At 36.3% G+C, this 23,160-nt stretch overlaps 3 protein-coding genes across 3 annotated transcripts; 1 reads left to right on the top strand and 2 right to left on the bottom strand.

Annotated features, from left to right (window-relative positions):
* Window positions 1-323: 323 nt before the first annotated feature.
* ccdc90b (coiled-coil domain containing 90B) lies at window positions 324-5,165 on the bottom strand. Its single transcript, XM_053649641.1, has 9 exons — window positions 4,638-5,165; window positions 4,418-4,537; window positions 3,016-3,119; window positions 2,835-2,936; window positions 1,910-1,951; window positions 1,728-1,799; window positions 1,574-1,627; window positions 1,359-1,473; window positions 324-1,262 (listed from the first exon to the last, which is right to left on the bottom strand). Exons 1-9 carry the CDS (start codon window positions 4,741-4,743, stop codon window positions 1,207-1,209), a joined length of 771 nt encoding a protein of 256 aa, XP_053505616.1. The 5' UTR covers window positions 4,744-5,165; the 3' UTR covers window positions 324-1,206.
* A 197-nt stretch (window positions 5,166-5,362) lies between these two features.
* On the top strand, window positions 5,363-15,255 carry alg8 (ALG8 alpha-1,3-glucosyltransferase). The gene is made up of 13 exons (XM_053649632.1): window positions 5,363-5,645; window positions 6,430-6,508; window positions 6,660-6,853; window positions 6,985-7,091; window positions 7,203-7,270; window positions 9,776-9,902; window positions 11,145-11,248; window positions 11,928-12,048; window positions 12,976-13,115; window positions 13,748-13,887; window positions 13,970-14,067; window positions 14,160-14,232; window positions 14,918-15,255. Exons 1-13 carry the CDS (start codon window positions 5,557-5,559, stop codon window positions 15,138-15,140), a joined length of 1,563 nt encoding a protein of 520 aa, XP_053505607.1. The 5' UTR covers window positions 5,363-5,556; the 3' UTR covers window positions 15,141-15,255.
* Window positions 15,256-15,281: 26 nt separating this feature from the next.
* On the bottom strand, window positions 15,282-22,343 carry guca1d (guanylate cyclase activator 1d). The gene is made up of 4 exons (XM_053649642.1): window positions 21,523-22,343; window positions 20,413-20,562; window positions 19,818-19,905; window positions 15,282-18,974 (listed from the first exon to the last, which is right to left on the bottom strand). Exons 1-4 carry the CDS (start codon window positions 21,715-21,717, stop codon window positions 18,817-18,819), a joined length of 591 nt encoding a protein of 196 aa, XP_053505617.1. The 5' UTR covers window positions 21,718-22,343; the 3' UTR covers window positions 15,282-18,816.
* Window positions 22,344-23,160: the final 817 nt, after the last annotated feature.

Raw genomic sequence — 23,160 nt, 5'->3', positions numbered from 1 at the left:
TATAAATTTTAATTTGTTTTCTGATGTTTATAATGAGCCTTAATCCAAACCTTGTTTTTATGTTCAAAAAGTGGTTATAATTATTAAAATGCAAACTATATTAATTTAAGTTGTTTACTCATCAAATACATATCGGAGCATGATGATAGTAGGGATGTAAACCTCAGGATTGATACAATATTACTTCTGCAATGACTTCATACCACCTGAATCGGTTCAGAATCTGGGGAAATGAATATAGGTTTTTATAATTAAGTTAATTAATATAGATAATTCAGGAATGATGTAAAGGGGGACTATTTTAAGGATAAGATTTGCAGGCATATCACCTTGCTAGCCAAAACATGAATTATTTTTATACACCAGTTGTTTATCCTTTTTACAATAATGATGGCTTTATAATTAGTTTGATGCCTTAATAAATTTCAGTCTTAAATTTGTGCATCAAGGTTTTGCTTTGTTTTTATTATTATTGTTAATATTATTTGTATTATGAAAAACAACAATAAAAAGGCTAGTAGTTCGCCATATTTTAGTGCTTACAATTATACCATTAAAAACGTGTATAGTCTTTGCCTAGCTATTATGCTGTGCTTTAGTAAATGCATGAAAGAAAATCCAGAGCGTCATCTGTAAAATTCCCATTAAAGTGCTCTGACTTTTAAAGATCTAGGGCAATAGAATGTAACATTCAGATATTAAATTATTGCAGGAGGGGAACAGGAATAACCCTGCATTTAGGTATAAATGCCAAACAAAAATACATTTTATTTACAACAAGCCAAAGCCACTAGATCAATATACAGTATGAGCTATTGACAGTATATATTTAATAAAGACCAAAAAAGGAAATAACAGAAAAAGAAGTAATTCCCAATCCCTCTAACATACCTACTAAAAACAAAGTGTAGAAAAGAAACACAACTTCTTCAGTATGCGGTTTTTAAAAAAAAAATTTATTTAAAAGGATAGTTTCACAGATTTCAGACCAGTGGGATTTAGTGGTTATAGCACATAAAATATTGGATTAAAAACACTGCTCAGATATTTTAGCGGTCATTGACGGTATGTCACAAAAGAAAATAATACAAGGAGGATATGTTTTTATATATAATATACACTTAAAATCAGGTTTTGCTTACAATAATACTCTAAATAACTTTAACACAACTAAAAATAAAGCTAAAATTGTCAAAGACATTTCTTTTACTTCCATAACCGGTAGAAACCGAGGGCAACCACCAAAGAGGAGAAGATGCACGCTGTGGAAAAATATCAAGACAGATATCGGTATTTTGTAATTGATATATTCGGTAATAGATTAAGCAAAATGACTCTAGTGTCTAATCCTAGCGTACCTGCGAGATATCGGATCGTCTGAAGCTTCAGTGATTCCAGGAGTGTTTTCAGTGAAGCCACTTCGATGTCTATTTTCTTGGTGGTTTCAATTGTGCTAGTTTCAATTTCAGCTTTCTAAACATTACAAAAAGACAGCTTTTAACCTAAATATCAGATTTTTTATTACTTTTTCTAAGCAGCTTCACACCTTTCCTTTTTTTTTTTTTTTTTTTACCTTTTTGTGAAACTCCGAGTTGACTTCCATCAGTTTTTTCTCTTGCTCTGTGAACTGATGCATGACAGATTGATTTATATTATGTATAAAGATGGCACAAACCTCTAATTATGCTTTTTACAACCAAGCATACAAGACCAGGATGTTTATTTACCATGTCGGTTACTCGACTTCGCTCAAGATTGATATCCAACTTTGCGTCTGCTCTGATTTTTTTACTTTCCTCCTTTAATCAAAAGATGCAATGTTAGAGATAAACGTAACATTAAAAACCATTATGACAAATATCGGACTGAAAACCACATTATTCATTCAGGCAGAAACGCTTCTACCCACCAGCAATCTGTTCTTGATCTGTTCAAGCTCAGCCTTCATTTTCTACACAAAAAAGTATTTTAAAAAGGTAGAAATAAATAAATAAATAAATACATAATTTAATTAAACACATTTTTATGTGTCAGAAACAGTCGATCAACTAAGACATTTTCAAAGCTCTGGACTTTTGGAGTGTCGAAGCGAAAAGCTAAGGGAAGCTATAGCTAAAGCTAAAGCTAAAGCTATAGCTCAGTTTATCAAACTGCATACCTAAACTCTGTGTATAATGATTTAAGCATGCAGTTTTCTGCAATGCTAACCTGGTAGCTAAGAGTGCACAATTAGAAACAAGTTTCAGACACCAAATATGTGTAGCCATCTTGGAAAACCTGTCGGACATTGCTGCAACTAAATTCTGCCAAAAATATTTTTTTAAACGGAATGTAATATATGTTGACACTTCAAACTAAAATATATTTCATCAACATGTTTAATCTCGCTTATGCTATTTTGCTGGACATAAGCCTAATCAGTTCAGTTTGTATTCGGATATTCGGACACCCACCGTCAAAATGTCTATGATGCTCCTGCATAGTATGAAAAGAATATATAAATGCATACACATATACATACATACATACACACACACACACACACACACATACATATATATATATATATATATATATATATATATATATATATATATATATATATATATATACACATATACATATAAAGTCAGAAAAATGTGAAGAGTTTTTCTAAGCTGCTACACAAATGTTTTGGGTGTTTGATTATATATCTACTGTATATAAAGCTTTTGAAAACACACTGCAAAATCTACATTTAAAGCTCTACAAACTCTTCAGTTAATTTAATATAAAGCATGCCCACTCTAATTCGTTTAGTTATTAAAATTTTAAAAAGCCCAGAAGAAACATACTGCATTTTCTGATCTCAAGTTGGCAAATTCACTTTTCTCCAGAATAACCATGTCCTTCCTAATGGAATCCAGATGAGCCATAATTTGCTGGAGTGCAATTTCCTGCAATAGAAACGGCAGTGAAGAAAAGCTGCACTGTAATTAGTGTATGTTTGCAGCATGCTCTTGTTTGACTCGTTACCTGATGAGCTCCTGTTACCATGTCCCTGTATACAATGTCCATGTTGGCTGTTGTGAGGGTGACCAGCGCATTGACGATCAACTCTGCCTGCTTCTTTTCAAACCCTAAACAACAAAGAGCTCAAAGTCTTAAACAACAATCTAGCAGAATCGTTCTTCAGAACTCTCGTCATTTCTGGCTTCACCTGAAGCTTGAGGTCATCATAACGTTCAAAATATAAAAAAAGAGATCCAGTAAAGTTAAGTGTTCTTTAGGTTTGTCGGAGAAGGGTCTAAGTAGAAGCAATACCGATTACTAAAATAATAATAATAATAATAACACACTCTACTGTTAATTTTGTCAGCTATTTTTTAACTTAGTCTTAGTCCTGTGTCAAATGTCCTTGATAGTTTTTATCATATTTAGTCAAGCTTATCCTGTTTTTTTTTAGTCAAGTTTAGTTGTGTAAAAGTCTGGGCATTTTAATCTTAGTCAAAGAAAACAGTAAGTATAATATAATAATTTGTCTGCTCTTTTTTGTCGATGAAAATAACGAGAGATTTTGGTAAAGTTTTTATTTTTTTAAAAAACTACATTTCAGATATAGTCACAGTTAGTGTCTAATGACGTCGGTATCGTCGGAAAACAAATTCGTCGACAAACATTTTGTCATCGTTTTCGCTAACAGAATTAACACTAATGTTGTCTAGGAATGGACTGGTTATTTGCCTGCAATCACCCTAGTTACAGAAGCATAGCTTCACTTACTTACTCGGGGCACAATCGCACACACATTCACACACCACAGGCAATCTGGAAATGCCAATCAACCTACAGTGTACGTCTTTGGACTGGGGGAATAAACTGGAATATGTAGAGGAAGCACGGGGAGAACATGCGAGCTCCACGCACAGAATGGAGGCAGGATTTCAGAACCCCCACCCCAGAGGTGCCACCATTAATTGTGGCACAGGGGTCCAGGGTCTCCGGTTTGATCCTGAACTTGGGCTATTTTCTGTGTGGAGTTTCGCATATTCTCCCTGTGCCGGTGTGGGTTTCCTCTGGGTTCTCCAGTTTCCTCCCACTTCCCAAAAACATGCAGATGACTCTAAATTGTCCCTAGATGGACTGTACAGTATTCCCACCTTGCACCCAATATTCCCGGGATAGACTCACTGCAACTCTGACCAGGATAAAGTGATTAATGAATGAATGAATCATTTTCTTCAGCAAATGAATATATATATACATATATATATATATATATATACATATATATATATATATATACATATATATATATATATATATATATATATATATATATATATATATATATATATAGTGGTTTGTTCATGTTTTAGGTCACATTTAGGCAGAAATTCTGACCTTTTTTGGAGTTCACAAACCTTTCAGCACCTACCGTTAGACTCCAGCTCTTTGACAAGAGCATGACTGTCGAAGGTGAGTTTTCTTTGCTCCAGCGGGGTCAGCTCCACTTTCCGGACATCATACGTCCTTCTAATGCCAGTCATGTGGAACCCTGAATAAAAATACAACCAGCTCAAAGAACAAATCTGCAATATAAGATCAGTTACGCAGAAAATAAAAGTTAACAGCCACAAGAACACCATGCAGTTTACCTCTAGCGGAAAGACAGGAGGCTGTCGGCAGGACACACTGAAGAGAACCGACATGCTGTCTGATCTGAACAGCACAGTATCTGCCTAAAAGCGACCCCCAATACATGATTCAAAACTATTATCTGATTGTTTATGGTTTAAAAACAGCAAATATAGGCTAATTACAATAGTATGCCTGTCGAAATTATAAAGTTATATCCATTTGAGGAAGCGGTGGATGACCTAACTCAAGAAAATTAGTAAACAAAAAGTAATGAATTAACTGAACGCAGATATTTAGCTATGTCAACAACAACAAAAAAAAAGGCTTAACAGCTAGCTTGAAACACATCAGCTCAATTTCACAGCGAGTTACAACACTTTATTTCGGTTTCATTCGAAATTGACACCATGCTTCCTACATAGTCTAAGAAAAATATCTCTATTTGGGCCAAGAGTCGATTTCAGACGAATCGACTCTCCGATTCTTTGCCTCAGGAACTACGGCGTTGACTCCGAAGCTTTCTGTACCAACCAGTGACTGTATATATGGCTGTATATTGTATACTTAAATACTGTTTTACAGTCTTCCTTTTTCTTCATGGGCTGTGTTTTAGTTTGTGGAGTCGACTTCAAAAAAGACCCTGATTTCATTAGGGAATACAGGAGTCGACTCCATAGGTTGTGCGATTGAGAATCATTCCGCAGCAAAGCCTCGAGCGATTCACAACACCTTGAATCAGAACGGGAGTCGAATTACTCGAATCTAACATCCCTAGATTCTGCACCCTATTCAGTGCACTTTATAGCCAGTAGAAAGGCATTTGGAATCGAGACATTAATACTGTCGTTTTCACGTTTTCATCACACTTCCGGAAACAAGCGTTTGGCGTGAGTTGTATTTTAAATAAAGTAAACTTTATTGGTGCAGTGAGCTGTCATGGCGGCGTCCACAAGCCAGGGTTGGAGCTGGTTTCTCGCTTTGGCTCTCGGAGTTTCTTTTATGAAATGTCTCCTGATAAATGCATAGTGAGTGAACAGTTTAACCTGTTAATATGAGATGTCGAAATGTTTTCGTGACTGATCGGGGATTAGATACTCTTTGATAGCTTGGTTTTGTTGGTCTAACTGGTGATTGATCTAACTTAAATGTTAATTGTTGATAAAAACGGGTTCTTGTCCCTGCAATGGTATGAATCTTTATTTATTTAATAAAAATAAATAAAAGGGGCGGGGGTGTCTTGTTTTAATAACCTGCCACTTGCCCTAGCCTCACTCACTCCCTCACTCCCTCACTCACTCACTAGTGCTGAGAGAATTGACGATATGACGTCACGATATTAGCACTATGATACAATTTTGTGAGTATTGTCAGGTGGATGATAACTCCATTGACCCTCACTGTAAAAAGTAACTAATTACATGTTTAGCCATTATTTTTGTACTAATAGGTTCATTCCTCTGCTCAAAAATCCAGCTTGATCTAAACTGTTACCAGCTGCTAAAACTAGCATGACCAGTTCTGCTGCTCAGGCAAGCTGTGCTTTACAACAGGATTACCCTCCATATTTGTTAACAGCAAATATTGTTGTTGAATCCAAAATTTAAACCTTATTCTGTATATAGATGTCTTATTTTTTTTATTGTGAAAAGACAGGAGTGGTTAGCCTTTGCATATTGTCCCCCAGTTAATGCATTTAACTAATCAATAGATTTTAAAAAATAATAATAAATTTTTTGATTCATGTAGCTTTCTATTTCACACCTGTCTATAGCTATTTGTAATTTGCATTCTACACATCTTATTTTGCAGTCACTCTACAGATTTTGAAGTTCACCGGAACTGGCTCGCTATCACTCACTCTCTACCTGTGTCAAAGTGGTATTATGAGGTATTTACTCACCGTGAATAATTACAGTCCAGTCAGACTGGTTATGCGATCGACTTCTAATTACCGTAGTGTAATTACAGTCAAGCCGTTCCGTCTGCATAATTAACTAAGAGTTTGAAGAATTTTTATTTTCTTGCCTTAATGTTTTCAGGCTACGTCAGAGTGGACACTGGATTATCCTCCCCTGTTTGCATGGGTTGAGTTTGGACTGTCGCACATCGCCAAATACTTCGATGCGAAGATGCTGGTTGTTGAGAACCTTAATTACGCCAGTCCTGCCACAGTGTTGTTCCAGAGACTTTCTGTCATTATCACTGATGTGATCTTCATTTACGCAGTTAGAGAGTACGATTGCATTAATCATATGTCTTACCCACACCATGATGACCCCGAATAAACTAAAAATACCGCTGGCATCATTCTGAACTTATGCATTTTGTTGAATCGTTTATATTTGGGGTTTGCACTGTTTTTAGATGTTGTAAATGTGTTCGGGAAGACAAAGGAAAGGATCTGCTGACTAAGCCGTCTTTCATCCTGGCCACACTGCTGTTGTGGAACTGTGGACTTCTCGTTGTTGATCGTATCCTTATGAAACTGACATACTGTCTTACTCATAAATATGTAATAACCCAATAGCGTATCTCTTCTCACTTTGAGTCAATGTGTTTAATCCTTAAATAACATAATGTAGACATTCATTTCCAGTACAACGGCTTCCTCTTTGGAATTCTTCTGCTATCAGTCGCACGACATCTTCAGGTGTGGATGATTTTTTTTCTCTCTTTTATGTTCATTTTTTCATCTTTTTCTTCTATTTTTTTTTTTACCCATTATCTTTATATTTACACATTCATTATTTTCAAATGCTTTTATTCAAAACAGAGTACAGTTGAGGCAGATTACAGGCCAAGATAAACAATTAATAATTGTCTGCCAATGTTTCTGTTAAACCAGACAAAACTAATGAAAGTTCCAAACCAACCATTCTTCCAACCCAAGATATGGTTTCAATTAGGGAGTTATGCTCAATTTGGCTCCTAGTGCTGAATAAACACCAACCATTCTGCTAGATGTGCAATTGATATTTGCAGTGTGAAATTACTACAGCATACTGTATATTCAGAATGATAAATTATGGCATAAGTAATATTATGTGTTATAACTCATGACGAGGCAACGTCTTTTGATCCTGAGCTTGGGTTACTGTCTGTGTTTTACATCTTCTCTTAGTTAAAGTTAAGTTACATTAAAATTACTGTGTGGATTACCCACCTTGCAGTATTCTTTTCCAGCTCAGATATACTGCAGTTGGTTGAGGATGGTGGTGTGAGGCACTTCTGCCTCTTTTGCCTTTCCTAATCATACCATATTCATTCAGGTCCATAAGTATTTGGACAGTGACACAATGTTTGGAATTTTGCCTCTGTACACCACTGCAATGGATTTGAAATGAACCAATCACCAAGACTTTCAGCTTTAATACAAGGGGTTTAAACAAAATATTGCATTAACTATTTAGGAATTACAGCCATGATGTGATTGCTGATAGAAGTAGCAGGATAAATTCTGAAGTGTATAGAGCCATGCTTTCTGCTCAAATTCAGTCAAATGCTGCAAAACTGATAGGATGGCGCGTCACAATACAAATGGGTAATGAGACAAAACGTACCACAAAAGTAACCCAAGATCTTTTTAAGGCAAAGAAATGAAATGTTCTTAAATGTCCCGTGACCTCAACCCAATTAAGCATAGTTTTCACTTACTGAAGACAAAACTGAAGGCTTAAAGACCCACAAACCAGTAGTAACAGCGTTCAGTTGCAGTAAAGGCCTAGCAAAGCCTCTCAATGGAGCTAACTTTTGTGCATTTGGTGATGTCCATGGGTTCCAGTCTTCAGTCAGTCATTGACTGCAAACTAGGATTTGCATCCAAGTATTAAAAATATTCCTAATATTTATGATCATGATCGTTTGTCCAATTACTTTTGGGCCTGTGAAAATGGAGGGACTCTGTAATAAATGGCTGTAATTTCTAAATGGTTCATGCAATATTTTTGTTAAACCACTTGAATTAAAGCTGAAAGTCTACACTTCAGTCACATCTTGATTGCTTCATTTCAAATCCATTTTCGTGGTGTACAGCGGAAAAATTCGGAAAATTGGGTCACTGTATAAATACGTGTGTACTTCACTGTAAACACACATACAATATTACATAAACTATAATTTAATAATGCAGTAAAATGTGTTTTTCCACAAGGCGGGATGTTGCAGTGAATAGATCACAGAGTGCATAAATGACACTGATTATTACTGCATTCCCAACACTGTTGTTCGAATGGAAAAAGTAAACGTTTAGTCATGGACAGCAGTAATCTAATTATTGACCTTACACTGAGTAAGATAATGTGATTAAGGTGTTTACATGAGTCGCTTTTAGAATACTCCTGTCATGTTCCCGTTTTACATGTTATAGAACATAATTAGATTAACAGCCCGCGTCATTACGTCACTGCACCACGCCGTCTGACATCCCTCCAGAATTTCACGTATCAACATACAGTTCGTCTTCGTTATGGTACCGTATACAGTTTTGGGTGTTTTTATTTAATTTTTTTACGAACGCTTTAAGTGCAGTTAATTATTTGTCATGCTATACGTGCAAATAGACAACTTCTTGAAACCATGGGCTGCGTCCCAAACCGTGTACTTACCGTCTATATAGCAGCCGAGATACATGTATTTTTCCCCACTACAGGCCTATAGTAGGCAAGTATGCGGTTTGAGACACAGCCAAACTCTCTTGTTTGCCCTAAAACTGCCGTGTGTGATCGTGTCCTGTCGCAAAATGCGGTGAAAACTCTCACACGACGTTCATAATGTGATTAAGGTGTTTACATGTCTGTAATACACGTCCATAATGCGACTAAAACAGGAGTACTCCACCTGTCTTAATTCGATTATTACTTACTTCGAGTATGACCTTAAGTAGATTAAGGTAATTAAAAATTGATGTTTACATGGTAGTTTCTTAATCAAAGTATGGTCTTAATCGGGTTAAGAGTGGATTATTGTTGTCCATGTAAATGCACTGATTTTTAAATAATAAAAATAGCAAATATGCTCTCATCTTTAAATGTTTCAATTTTGCTACAATAATTGTAGCCTGAGTAAGAGCTGTACTCTACACCTTATCTTATCTAATGCAGCAGCACTATGTTAATACATGCTAATACATTCTCTGTCTCTGCTTGTGTTTAAACAGAACAGACACTTCGAGGGCGCTCTACTGTTTTCCATCCTCTTAAACCTGAAGCATATATACCTGTACATTGCACCTGCCTATGGAATTTTCCTGCTCAGGTGTTTCTGCTTTACACAGAGTAATGCAGGTGTGGTTTTTCAAAAACATCCGATTGCCCTGTTACATTTATGGAGTTCTAAAAGAAAGTGCTTTCAGTCATTTTAATAACAAATTTAAATGTTTTTTTTAATCTAACATTTAAATTGCAGTTCAAAATTCATACTAGAACAGTACAGAATCTGAAACTGAATTTCATGCTTGAATACATATGAATTAACATTGCAAAAAAATACAAATGTAAGCACATAATCCTTTTCCAAAAGTCAGTAAATTAGTTCACATTTTTCAAAATGTAAAATAACATATAAGAAATACATGCACAGAATCATACTTATTTACAAGATTTAATACTTTTTTTTTTACCTTTTGCTTATATGCTTATTTTACTTACAATTTCATTTGTTTGATTGGATCTCCAATTTATTTTCCAGTCCCTACACGATTTCACAGAGGTTTTTTTGTGATTGTTGTGGCCAAAAAAGCTTGATTTTGCTGTTGGGTTTTTATAAAAATTTGTGATGGGCTTTTTTTGTGGAAAACTTCTCGAATTGGTGAGATTACAATTGTATGAAATTGTTGTGCACGGTCGTTCACAGTGATGTTTGTTGGTAAATGAGACCTTTTAGCTGTACTCATGTTCGACACACGTGAATCACAAGGGCTTTGGCTGAATGTGCGTTGTAATGACATCATGTGACACATCTTGGGCCAAATCTGTGGAAAATCTGAAGTGATTTAGAAAAATTGCAAGCTCCTCCAAATTTTGTGGACGTTGCTTGATTTTGCGTTCATTTCTGCGATTGCAAAATCCTGAAATCCTGGGGGGACTGATTATCAGTTCAACATTTGATTTAACATTACTTTCCTATAACAGCACCACAGCAACTTGCCAACATATACATTTTTTTTTTTTTACATTTATTAAAGAATGATGCATCATACTTTTTATCCTCCTTTTTTTTTTGGTTATGTTTAAAGTTCCAAAACTCCTTCCAAACATTTTAAATAAACTTTGTTAAATACTGTCTAAGTTAGAAAGTGTAACATTTTAATATTATATTAATCTCATTAATAGAGTAAGAAGTATCACCTTATGACCAATCAGAACTGGAACTTCAGCAGCACTGTTGTATAGGCATAAATAACAATACAGTGTGGTAAATATTTTGTTAATATTCAGATTTTTCATGAATTCGACTTTGCCATGGAACGTACATATGAATTAAAGAATAATAAAATCATCTTAACCTGTCTCTTGTTTTCTCTTTAGATGGTTCAGTGAGGTGGAAGAGTTTCAGCCTTTTCCGCTTAGTAGCGCTTGGATTTATTGTTCTGTTCACCTTTGCTGTGTCATTTGGACCCTTTATTATACTGGTATGTATCTCATTTCATTCTTTCTTTAATAAACTGTTCAAGATTGCTGTCTGAGTGTTTCTTTGATATATAGTAGAGATCGACCGATAATCGGTTTTACCTATATTTAAGGTATTATTTTTAAGGCTATATTTTATTTTATATCCCGGATCCACCGATAAATGGCGCCATCTTGTGGGCGTTATGAGAATTGTGCGCAGGACTGCCCTTGAAGTACTGCATCTGGGGTTGTTGTTTTTTAGATTGTTAGAATTATTTTTATGTACTTTGTTTATATATATAATATACATTATATTATATATATATACATATTATATAATACATATATATACATAATACATATATATACAATATACATTATATATATATATATATATAATGTATGTATTCCTTCTTGTTGTAAAAATAAGAGTTGTTTTGTTTTGTATGCAAGGAGGAACTGAAATTGACTAAATTGTTCTAAATAAAATGGTTTGTTCAGTTCAGTGGTGTTGTTATCACTGTGTCAAAAACAGAAGTAAAACAATAAATAAATATCGGTTCTGCATATCTTTTATCTGGCACATAAACATGCAAATAATTGGTATCTGCGTATCAGTTATATAAAAAAAAAATCGGTTGATCTCTAATGTAAAGCAACATTGTTATTGAATTCTTTTTTTTTTCTGATCTATTAAAGGGTCAACTCCCACAAGTCCTTTCCAGACTGTTCCCTTTTAAGCGTGGGTTATGTCATGCCTACTGGGCTCCTAATATCTGGGCGCTGTACAACATAGCAGACAAAGCTCTGTCTGTCCTGGGTATGGAAAAGAAAGTCTATATTCCTTGTAACATTCCATTTGTTAGGAATAAAACGCTTGGGGACGTGCTGTTATAGGACAATAATCAAAATGGGGTGGTGTAATGCAGCGTGATGCAAAACACAGTTACTTTAACCACCCCAAATTTGAATATTTTCTTATAACCGCACATCTCAAAGAGCTTTACTCCTCTTGTATCTCAACAATTTGTCAATTATATGTCAATTTGATTATTGATATGTGTGTGTGTGTGTGTGTGTGTGTGTGTGTGTGTATATATATGTATGTATTTATGTGTGTGTATACTAATATTGACACCCTTGGTAAATATGAGCAAAGAAGGCTGTGAAAAATCGTCTTTATTGTTTAACCTTTTGATCTTTTTGTTAAAAAATACTCTGCTCTCATGGATATCAAACAATTGCAAACATAACTCAGGTTTGTTAAATATAGGCGTGCAACAATTATTGGCACCCCATGAATTCATATGAGCAAAATTTATTTGAAGTTGTCTCGACGCACTGTGAAGAGTTGCAGAAGTTAGTTGCGTCTTGGGGACAAAATTAACAAAATTAGCCATGGTCTGGGCGGGAGGGGCAGACTCTCTCTCCCCTGTCAATCACAGTGACCTTGGATAATCGCAGGTGTCTGTGAGCTCATGTATGTAGAAGGGGGCAAATAATATTTTCATATGAGGAAGCACGTGTAAGCCCTCACCCTCTCCGGTTGGTAGCTGTCATATGATGATGGAGAACTGGCTGGAAGGTGGGAAATGGCAGGTGAACAAACTGTGGGGAACATGGGGAGTCAGCAGTACTGTCAGATCTGCTGTTGTAGAAAATGAATCAGATTTGAGAAATGAACAGTGCTGTTGTATAAGCAATCATGATTATTAAAACTCATCCTAACAGTTACTGCTTATTATAGGTATAAAATTCAAACTGCTCGACCAGAACAAACTTCCCAAAGCCTCGATGACTGGAGGTTTGGTTCAGGAATTTCAACACACCATTCTTCCACCTGTGTCTCCTCTATTGACGCTTGTTTGTACTTTACTGTCAATCCTGGTGAGTGTTTGGTCGCGCACATTAATTAATTAACGCTGCTGGTGCTCAGTTCTGGTGATATAGTTGGGATTGAAATATCATGATGGCTTACTACGACACTGTCTTTGCTTTCGGAGAGCCAAACCTCGTTAAGCCTCACTGAGCAGCTGAACTGTTTTCCATCAACGTGTATCTTATACACTATGCAGAATAAGAACATGTAAATTCATGAGGAATATTTATAATTTGAACTTTATATCAATTACATCCGCAAATAATAACTTATATATAATACATTATTATATACAATATATTATAATAACTACATTAGCTTTTATTTTGTACAACAGTTATTTGAAAACAAAAATGGGTGTAAATAAAGCAATTTTAAGAATATCATCAGTTCATCTTTGTATAGCTCCCTTTCACTATATTATTACGTGTATTGGTGTAGAATCCAGAAATCCTAGTCATCTTAACTGATCAGAAGTGTAAGAAAGGTTTACCCATCAATAAATCAAATTATATTGTCATCTGTTGATGGACAGTTCTCATTTCAAATCATTGGCCACACCCCCTGACTGACTCTGATGCTAATCTAATTCTGTAAAGTTTAGCCAGAAATATATATTTTTTCTTTTTGTCCTCCATAGCCTGTTCTTTTCAGTACATGGCGAAGACCTAACGGAGCCCGAGGTTTCCTGCGCTGCATGATTATTTGTGCCCTCGGATCTTTCATGTTTGGATGGCATGTCCACGAGAAAGCTATTTTAATGGCAATACTTCCTCTAAGGTAATATTTTACTTTACATTTTAGAACATAGACCAAAAAAAAAGTTTGAGCAACAGAACAAGCTTAGTTTGTTTCTTTCCAGCTTGCTAGCGGTTGAAAGTAAGGAAGATGCCCGAACCTTTCTGATCCTCAGCACAACAGGCCATTTTTCCCTCTTTCCACTCCTCTTTACAGCTCCAGGTACGGACATGTGTTTGGGTTACACTGTCACTTTACAGAACATTACAGAACTTTGGTTAAGTTTATAAACATATCCTCTTTTTTCCATGCAGAGCTGCCTATCAAAATTCTTTTTATGCTGATGTTTACAATCTTCAGTTTTACCACGCTCAGTAAGCTATTCAGGTTAGTTCATGACATTTTTGATATTTTGCCGTTTTTCAAGACAATATGTTTCACCACTTTAAATTCCAAACAGTGGTAGTGGTATGTTTTCTGTAACGTGGACTACAAATAAGCATATATTATAGTTGGGTTAACACAAAAATATACATGTCTTTGGGCAATGATCAAAATTTCAAGAGATGCTGGTATTTTGTTTATTGTTTACTCATGATACACATGTGTTTATACACGTGTCTTCTACAGAAGAAGGCCAGTTTATTCTGTTTTTGTTATATACTGAAGACATGCAGAATTCATAGTTGAATCAATGAATGCAAGCTGTCCAGTCCCTGAGGCAGCAAAGCAACCCCAAACCATAACATTTCCACCACCATGCTTCACAGTTGGTATGAGGTGCTTCTCATGAAAAGCTGTCTTTGGTCTCCGCCAAACATGTCTACTGTTACTGTGACCAAACAACTCTATCTTTGATTCGTCTGTCCAGAGTACCTTTTTCCAAAAGGCCTGGTCTTTGCCTATGGACATTGGCAAACTGTAGTCTTGCAAAGGCTTTTTCTTGACATGCCTATATATATAATGAGTGTGTATATATATGTATATATGTTTGTGTGTGTGTGTGTGTGTGTGTGTATGCATGTATTTCGGTATGTAAAACATTTGGATGGTTTACTTTGTGCTGATCAAGATGCTGGTTGGTGAACTCAGTGGAAGCTGTGTATCTCCTGGGCCTAGTTCCTCTGGAGCTCATCTGTGAGATTGTTTACCCACTGACTCAATGGCAGCAGACGCTTCCCTTCATCCCTCTGCTCCTCACCTCTGTCTACTGCTCACTGGGTGTGGTCTACTGCTTCATCAGACTCTACCTGTCAGTGTTCACCGCTCCCAGCAGCAAAGTGAAAGTTCAGTAATGCATGAAGGTTGTAGAAACACTGGGATGTTCGATAACGTGGAGCTGTAATTACATTTTGTTTACAATTTTGTGACCAAATGTTACTTTGGACCCATAAAACTACTTTTGAGGAAGGGGTGTAAGTACTTTTATTTTGATATGCAATCATTTTCTACTGAATGGGGTATTTTAATTAAAGAGCTAAGCTTTCATGTTTTCATTATCTTTTTCCTGGCTTCATTTTAATACATAATATTGCTGCTCAGAAGCACAAAGCACAACACTGATATTTTTCCACATTTCAGTCTTAATAAAGCAAAAACACAACTGTATACATGTTCAGCTTATACTTCACTTGATTTGCAAAGAGTACACAAAAATGATTTCTGATTAACGCTCAGTGTTTACAGAATGAAAATAAAATATATACATGTATTATAATGTCATCAGCAATTACAGTTGAAGAAAAGCCCTTATTCGTGATCGAATGTGGTCATAAAACATTATATTGTAAAAAAAAAAAAATGTTATTTGTATCTGATCATTTTTACAATTCTACAAATGTAATGTAAATGTCATTTATTTCATTAATTCAAGTTTGAACTATTAATTAATCACACCACCATACAAACCAGCCATAACATTAAAACCACCTGCCTAATATTGTGTAGGTCCCCCTTTTGCCACCAAAACAGCTCTGACCTGTCTCCACAAGACCTTTTGAAGGTGTGCTGTGGTATCTGGTACCAAGACGTTAGCAGCAGATCCTTTAAATTCTATAAGTTGCAAGGTTTGGCAGTGCACATTATGCTGCTGAAAGAGGCCACTGCCGTTAGGGAATACCGTTGCTAGGAAGGGGTGTACTTGGTCTGCAAACATGGTCTGCAACAATGTTTAGGTAGAGGTTGGTAGATAGCCAAACATTTTACTCAAGTACAAGTAAAATTACTTATAAAAATAATTACTCAAGTAACAGTAAAAGTAATAATGTTAATTCTTACTTGAGTAAGAGTAATAAAGTATCCAAGGAGGAGATGACTCAAGTAGCAAGTTAGTAGTTACATTAAATCTGATTAAAATGAAGGGAAAATCCTGAATCTCAGATTACATGGAGAACTGTAAGTCACACCTCTCCTTGAAAGTCTGTCTGTCCTGTTTATATGATATAAAACCTGGGTTCAAGATGAAGCAGGATATCCCAGTCCTGTGATGGGTACAATACCACAGAACCAGTAATTTTCAACACCAGATCTCTCACACACACCAAAAAGCAAACATTTTCTCAACGGTTGACGTTCTTTATTTTCACAGCATGTTGACAACACAAACTTGTCAGCATCTGTATATAAACAAGACAACAGAGTATGGAACAGAACAGAAGAGAAAGTGTTAGCATGTGTGTGTGTGTGTGTGTGTGTGTGTGTGCGCACGCGTGTGTGTCCTGCCTCCCTCGACACGCTCACTTCTTCCCCCTTTCCAGGACTAAGCTGCTAAAAAAGTGAGCAGTTGTTGCAGACCACTGCAGCGTAACGAGAGACTCTCGACCTCATTATACTTGATATAAAGTAATTATTAAAACAACATATATTCATTAATATTTAACAGTAATGGAGGAACGCCACTGAATGTAGCAAGTTGCTCAAGTAAATTTAATGAAGTATATGTAGCGCATTACTACCCACCTCTGTGTTTAGATAGGTGGTACATGTCAAAGTAACATCCACATGAAATCCAGGACACAAGGTTTCCCAGCAGGAACATTGCCCTGGGTATCACAATGCCTCTGTTGGTTTGCCTTCTTCCCAGAGTGCATCGTGGTGCCATCTCTTCCAAAGGTAAGCGACGCACTCGCACCCGGCCGTCCACATGAAGTGATTCCTCACACCAGACCACCATCTTCCATTGCTCCATGGTCCAGGTCTGATGCTCTTGTGCCCATTGTACGTGTTTTCGGCTGAGGACGGGTCAGCATGGGCAGTCTGACTGGTCTGTAACTACACAGCCCCATACACAGCCAGCTGTGATGCACTGTGTGTTCTGACACCTTTCTATCATAAGCATGAACTTTTTCAGCAGTTTGTGCCACAGTAGCTCCTCTGTGGGATTGGACCAGAAAGTTTTAGCCTTCACTCCCCACTCGCATCAATGAGTCTTGGGCGTCCATGATCCTTCCTTGGACCACTTTGGTAGGTACTAACCACTGCATATCAAGAACACCCCACAAGTCCTGCTGTTTTGGAGATGTTCTGCCCAGTCGTCTAGCCATCACAATTTGGTCCTTGTCAAACTTGCTCAGATCCTTACACTTGCCCATTTTTTCTGTTTCCAACACGTCAACTTTGAGAACTGACTGTTGACTTGCTGCCCAGTGTTGGGTAAGTTACTCAAAAAAGTAATCCACTACAGATTACTAATTACTACTTTAAAATGGTAATCTGATTACTACATATAAATTGTAATGTAATTAGTATTACTAATTACTTTACATTCATATTACTTTCAAAACCTATCTAACCTACAAAAATACACTGCAAAGTGAAACTCTGTGAGAATACTGGGAGATTTTCTAACATACACCCACACACCGTCTGCCTTCTTTGCGTTAGTATGTGTGCATGTAGAGTATATGTATGCGTGGGTGTTTTATAAGCGTATATGTATATGTATAATTTGTACGCATGAGTGTAATGTTGGTGTGTGCAAGCAATTCACATGAATTTGTTTGAGGATTCCATAGTACACATGTATGTATGAGTAATTTACATATGTGTATGCAAGTGTTTCATATATGTATTCGTAAGTAAGTTTGATTTAAACCCTAATCGTGCCTCATATTTTGTTATGTGTTACACCCACTGCCTAATATATCCCACCCTTTGACAGGTGCCATAGTAATGAATCTGAAAGTCTTGATGATTAAGTGTTCAATGCAGTAGGAATGATGAAACAAACAAGAAACTAAGTAGCATTACTTCATATGAAAATGTTGCTTTGAGGTCCCTCCACACGCTCCACATATGGCTTAGGGCTGTGAATGGACTTCAGTGTGATTGCGTTTCAATGTGGTACTAACCCTAGCCTTAACCCTTCCCACCCCTGGAATATGTTTTAATCGGAACTTTGTTGGATGTAAACACCATATTCCGAAAATCCACTGAAAATAGATATATGCGCATGCTCAATCCGCATGGTACAGTGGGTAGCAACGGCAGCATCTTGAATCTCCCAAGAAATAACAGCGGGAAAGGAAAAGCGCATGTGTAGATCGGCATACTTACAACAACCATGTACACAGGAATATTCTGATGCCTGTACGCATATAAACGTCGTATTCAGAATATGGCTGCAACCCGGCTATAGACCTTAAATGGAATTTGATGCGCATGTAAATAAAGTCATTCACTTCTGACACAAAAGTAAAAAATAAATAAATAAATAAACTATTTGTGCTTTGTTGTCATTGGCAGTTAATAATTAATGTTATTAATTGAATGTTCTAGGTTTTGTCATTTTGTTATTACACATGATTTAGTTTTTACTGTTCTTAGAATCATTGTTTGATACAAAGTAGATTGCTGAAAACATTACCATCATGCTGCTGGTGTGTCGGTACCATTTCTGTACTGTACTGCATTGTGCTGTCAGAGAGGTTTAAAGTGTTATTGAGGTGCTGTGTGTCCAGGATTAAATTGAACTTAAGTGCTTGTCTGGCCTTGTTCACAGTTGTCTGGTTTCTGTCGCCCTTCAACAATAATCTCTAGCACTGGAGTCAGGTCCATTATTTTCTTCAGCATCTCCATTATGTCTGGGTGCCCTCTGGCTCCTTCAATGAATTCTTCAAGTGTTAATTCACCTTTAGAGATAAAATGGTATAAAAAGGAGCATTTAGTCCAGCAGACAGGAAACAAATTGAACGCTGCTATATTGTTCAGCTTATACTGTTCAGTATGTGATGTTTCCCAGACCGAAGTGGAGTTACTGTTATCACACCAGATTTAATTATCATGACAGTGTCCTGAAGTATTTTATTCCTCTTATACCATAGCAATTTGCAAAAAAAGAAAAAGAAATGGGAAAAGCCTGCTTTCTAGAATATATTCCTGTGCCAGAAAACCTAAATTTTCAACTCCTTCAAAAAATTTAACATAAACATCTCCTTCCAGAAAATTTTTACCTTACCATGAATTGTGCATTAAAAAAAAAACTCTGTGATTTTCCTTGCAGCTGGCATTACTGTCAGAGCTGCTGGTATAGAAAAAAAACTAATCACCTCCTGACCAATTAGAATCGAGAATTCAACAGTGCTGTGGTATTACAAATAATAGCTAATCAAAAGAAGCTGTCCAACAAAGAATTTTTCTTCATTAGTCCTTGAGTTTTTAAAATCAGCCACATAACTTGATGAATTAAAATAAATGTACTGTAATTAATAAAATGTTCAATTAATTACAAGCTATTTGATGTAAAATGTAGTGATGCTACCATCCACTATTGGGGAAAAGTGAATTTAATCAGCTAATAGACTCACTAGCCATGCTACTGTCCCACTGTATTCATAGACAGTTAAGCTAACTTACATTTAAGCTGTTGTGCAACTCAATAAGAATTTGATCCTTCAGAATTTTACGTGGACTTTTGATAGCATGAACTACCGAGGATATTAAACGATCCATCTGACTTAAGTCTTTTTGCTTACCTTCTCCATTGACATCAATTTTTTCGAAGATAAGTGCTACTATCTCTTCTGGTACAATGCTGCGATTTTGCGTGATGTCCTGTATGGCCTGTAGTAATAAAAAATAAAAAGTAGATAAAGTGGCCTTGTAATGAACTGAGGTTATAAATTCTGTAAGTGCTGCAGTCTAATTTCCAAGACTACTTCAATTTGAGACACGGCTGACTGCAGTCTTAACTCAAAAGTCTAATCTTTAAGCAACTTTTAGGTTATATGGTCCTGGATTGGCAGCTCTAATGAAAATGCATATGTTCTTTTAAACTCCCTGATCTTAGACAGCTAACAAGCTTAGCCGACCTCCATAGTGAATAAACTTGCAGTCAAGGCTCATGCTGATAATGCTCATGAATATAACTTTTTTGTTGTTGTTTTTATTCATAATGCATAATTAGTGGTCACATCAGTGTCATGATACACACATAATTACTGAATCTCATGTATGTTGTATTTTTAAGTACAGTTCCTTTAACTACAATTAAATATATGCTATCTAACAATAGAATTATTTCCATATACATATTCGCAAAAGTAACGTGCGATCGCTTTTCCAGCATACCGTGAATATCGTCTCCAGTTCTTCTTTGTCAATTTTTCCATTGCCGTCCTGGTCAAACAGTTTAAAGTACCACTTTAATTTCTGGTTGATTTCACCTTTAAGCATCAGACTGATTGCAGCGATGTATTCCACAAAGTTTATGTATCCATCCTTAACAGAAATAAATGATGTCAGCTTTAATTAAGTAATCACTTTGTATGCTTGATTCAGTTATATAATGCAGGTATTAAGAGCATCTACATGCACACTATTAATATGATCATTATCATCTGATCAGCAGACTATTCAAGTGATCATGCAAAGGACACTGATACATTTACACTGGACTCAATCCAATATTAGAGGTTATTAGAAAAAAAAAATGAAACATACTGGATAACATACTATTTAGTAATCAGTTTACCCAGCACATCTATACTTTTAATCTGATCTCTTCCTACATCCAAGTATGTGCCTGAACAAGTTAAATATAGACTGTATTATGTGCAATTTTGCATAAAATAATAATAAATCAATATTTACTAATAAGGCTACCTCCTGTGTTAAAATGAAAAGTTTAACAACACTTTCTTTCAGTGGTAGAGTGCATGCCTTGCATGTATGAGGTCCTGGGTTCAAACCCCACTACAGCCAATGGAGAGTTTTATAGTATTTTTACTTGTATTTCCTTATTTGTAAGTCACTTTGGACAAAAGTGTCTGCTTAACGAATAAATGTAAATGCATCTTATGTTCAAAATCAGATTTTTGGCAATTATTAGTAAATTTTGTACACATAAACATGCTAATGATGATACTGAAGTTGAATTACAAAATTATTTTGGTTTATCATGTAACAGTTGGACTGGATAGGTTTCGCTAGAGTTTTAGTCCTGTCTGAATCTGCCATGTCAGTATTTTTCAGCCAGCTGGTGCTGGAAAGACTATTTAGCATTTTTACCTTTTTAAAGTAAAATAACTCTATATATAATCCGGTACAAATTGACATCAAATCACTAATGGCTGTACCTTATGTGACATGGCCAGTGTTTTATGGCTAAGAGCAAAAATTCAACCAAGCTATACTTTAGACATGACGGTACATTAGAGACTTTTCATATTCTGTCCTCACCCCATCCATGTCAAACGTGTGGAAGACCTGGTCCACATAAGCATTAGCATCCTCAGGCATTCCCTGCAGCCCGAGGATGGACTTCAGCTCAAAGAGCGTGATCAGGCCCGATGGAGACTCCCTCATGAACTTGTTGTACCAGTGGTGCATGTCCTCAGCCAGGATGTCGTCCAGGGTGGTGTGATTGTTGCCCATGTCTGAGGAAACTCTTTGTCACACACCTGGTTTGGCTTGGCACTCCAGTGCACCAGCTAGCCACTTAACATGCCTCTTGTAAAATTGCCCGTGGTACTCTTACCACTGCTGTCCAGTCACACACTGATCACTACAGAGAGATCAAGAAAGGGTTTCTAAACCTCTTATGTAGGTGTAGTACTAAAAAGGGTGATCAGTAGAAATAACCTGTAATAGGATAATGGCAGCTTTCTAAGTAGAGCAGCTGGCACAGAAAAAGAGAATGCTTATGTAAGACGTCCTGACCTCAACTCCATGCTCAACAACAGACTGGACTGGAGGCCCAACAGTGAGGTTCTACTAGTCTACAAGAAGCGTACAAGCAGATTCTACTTCCTGAGGAAACTTAATATCCCACCAAATTCCTACCAAATTGCTGGAGACCTTCACAGAAAGTACAATATTCTTTGTTGCAATCAGTTGATGGGAACAGCATCTGAGCTGCCAATGCAAAGAAGCTGAATAAGATCATCAGGAAAGCTGGCTCCATCCCAGGCTGCAAACTGAACACCGTGGAGGTGGTGGTGGAAAGGCGGATCCTGGACAAATTAGAGAGGATCATGGACAGTAGCAAACACTCCCTCCATGCCACCCTGGCCAAACAGAAGAGCTTTGTCTCCAGTAGATTACAGCAGCTTCGCTGTAACAAGGAAAGGTGCAAGAAGTCATTCTTGCCCACTGCTATCCGTCTCTACAACGAGTCAACAAGGAGGTTAGGGAGCTATGTGGACAATGGAGACAATGGACATGTCTATACTGATTTTGCATACCCAACTACTACACTGCATATTGCACAACAATTTTTTACATAGGGTCACTGCACATTTGTACACATGCACTGCCACTTTACTTATGACTTTTCTTATGAAAACTGTACATTTTTATATTCACACTACTGCAACTGCTCACACACCTGTCTAATGTACAGTTCTAGGCCTGCCAACCTTTATGAAATATATTAATATATTTCATATAGTTAATCTCTACAAGAAACTTAGTCTGGAAATAATTTAATATTTAATTTAACTATATAATATTATATGTATATTTTTATTACCTGATTCCTTATTGTTAGTTTATTGTGGTTTTTTTTTTTTTTTATTTTATTTTTTTTTTGCAATAGTCTTGTGAACTATTTAGTCTGAGTCTTCCCTGTTGCTCTTGTGTTGTGTCTGTTGTCACACCAAATTTCCCCTTGGGAGTCAGTAAAGTATTCTCTCTCTACCTAGAACCAGCTACTATCTGTCCTGGCAGTGGAGCTATTCAAATCCTAAATTAATGAAATAATTAATGATTTACTACATTAAGTACATTTTGTATACTGTTATGCATTATCAGCATATGCAGTATAGCAGAGATACCATGATACCATTTTTTCTTTTCTGATAACAATACCAAATATAT

The sequence above is a fragment of the Ictalurus furcatus genome, chromosome 18, assembly GCF_023375685.1.
Source record: "Ictalurus furcatus strain D&B chromosome 18, Billie_1.0, whole genome shotgun sequence".
Classification (NCBI taxonomy): domain Eukaryota; kingdom Metazoa; phylum Chordata; class Actinopteri; order Siluriformes; family Ictaluridae; genus Ictalurus; species Ictalurus furcatus.
The sequence above is the reverse complement of the archived record's forward strand: the minus strand, read 5'-3'. Positions and strand labels throughout refer to the sequence as shown.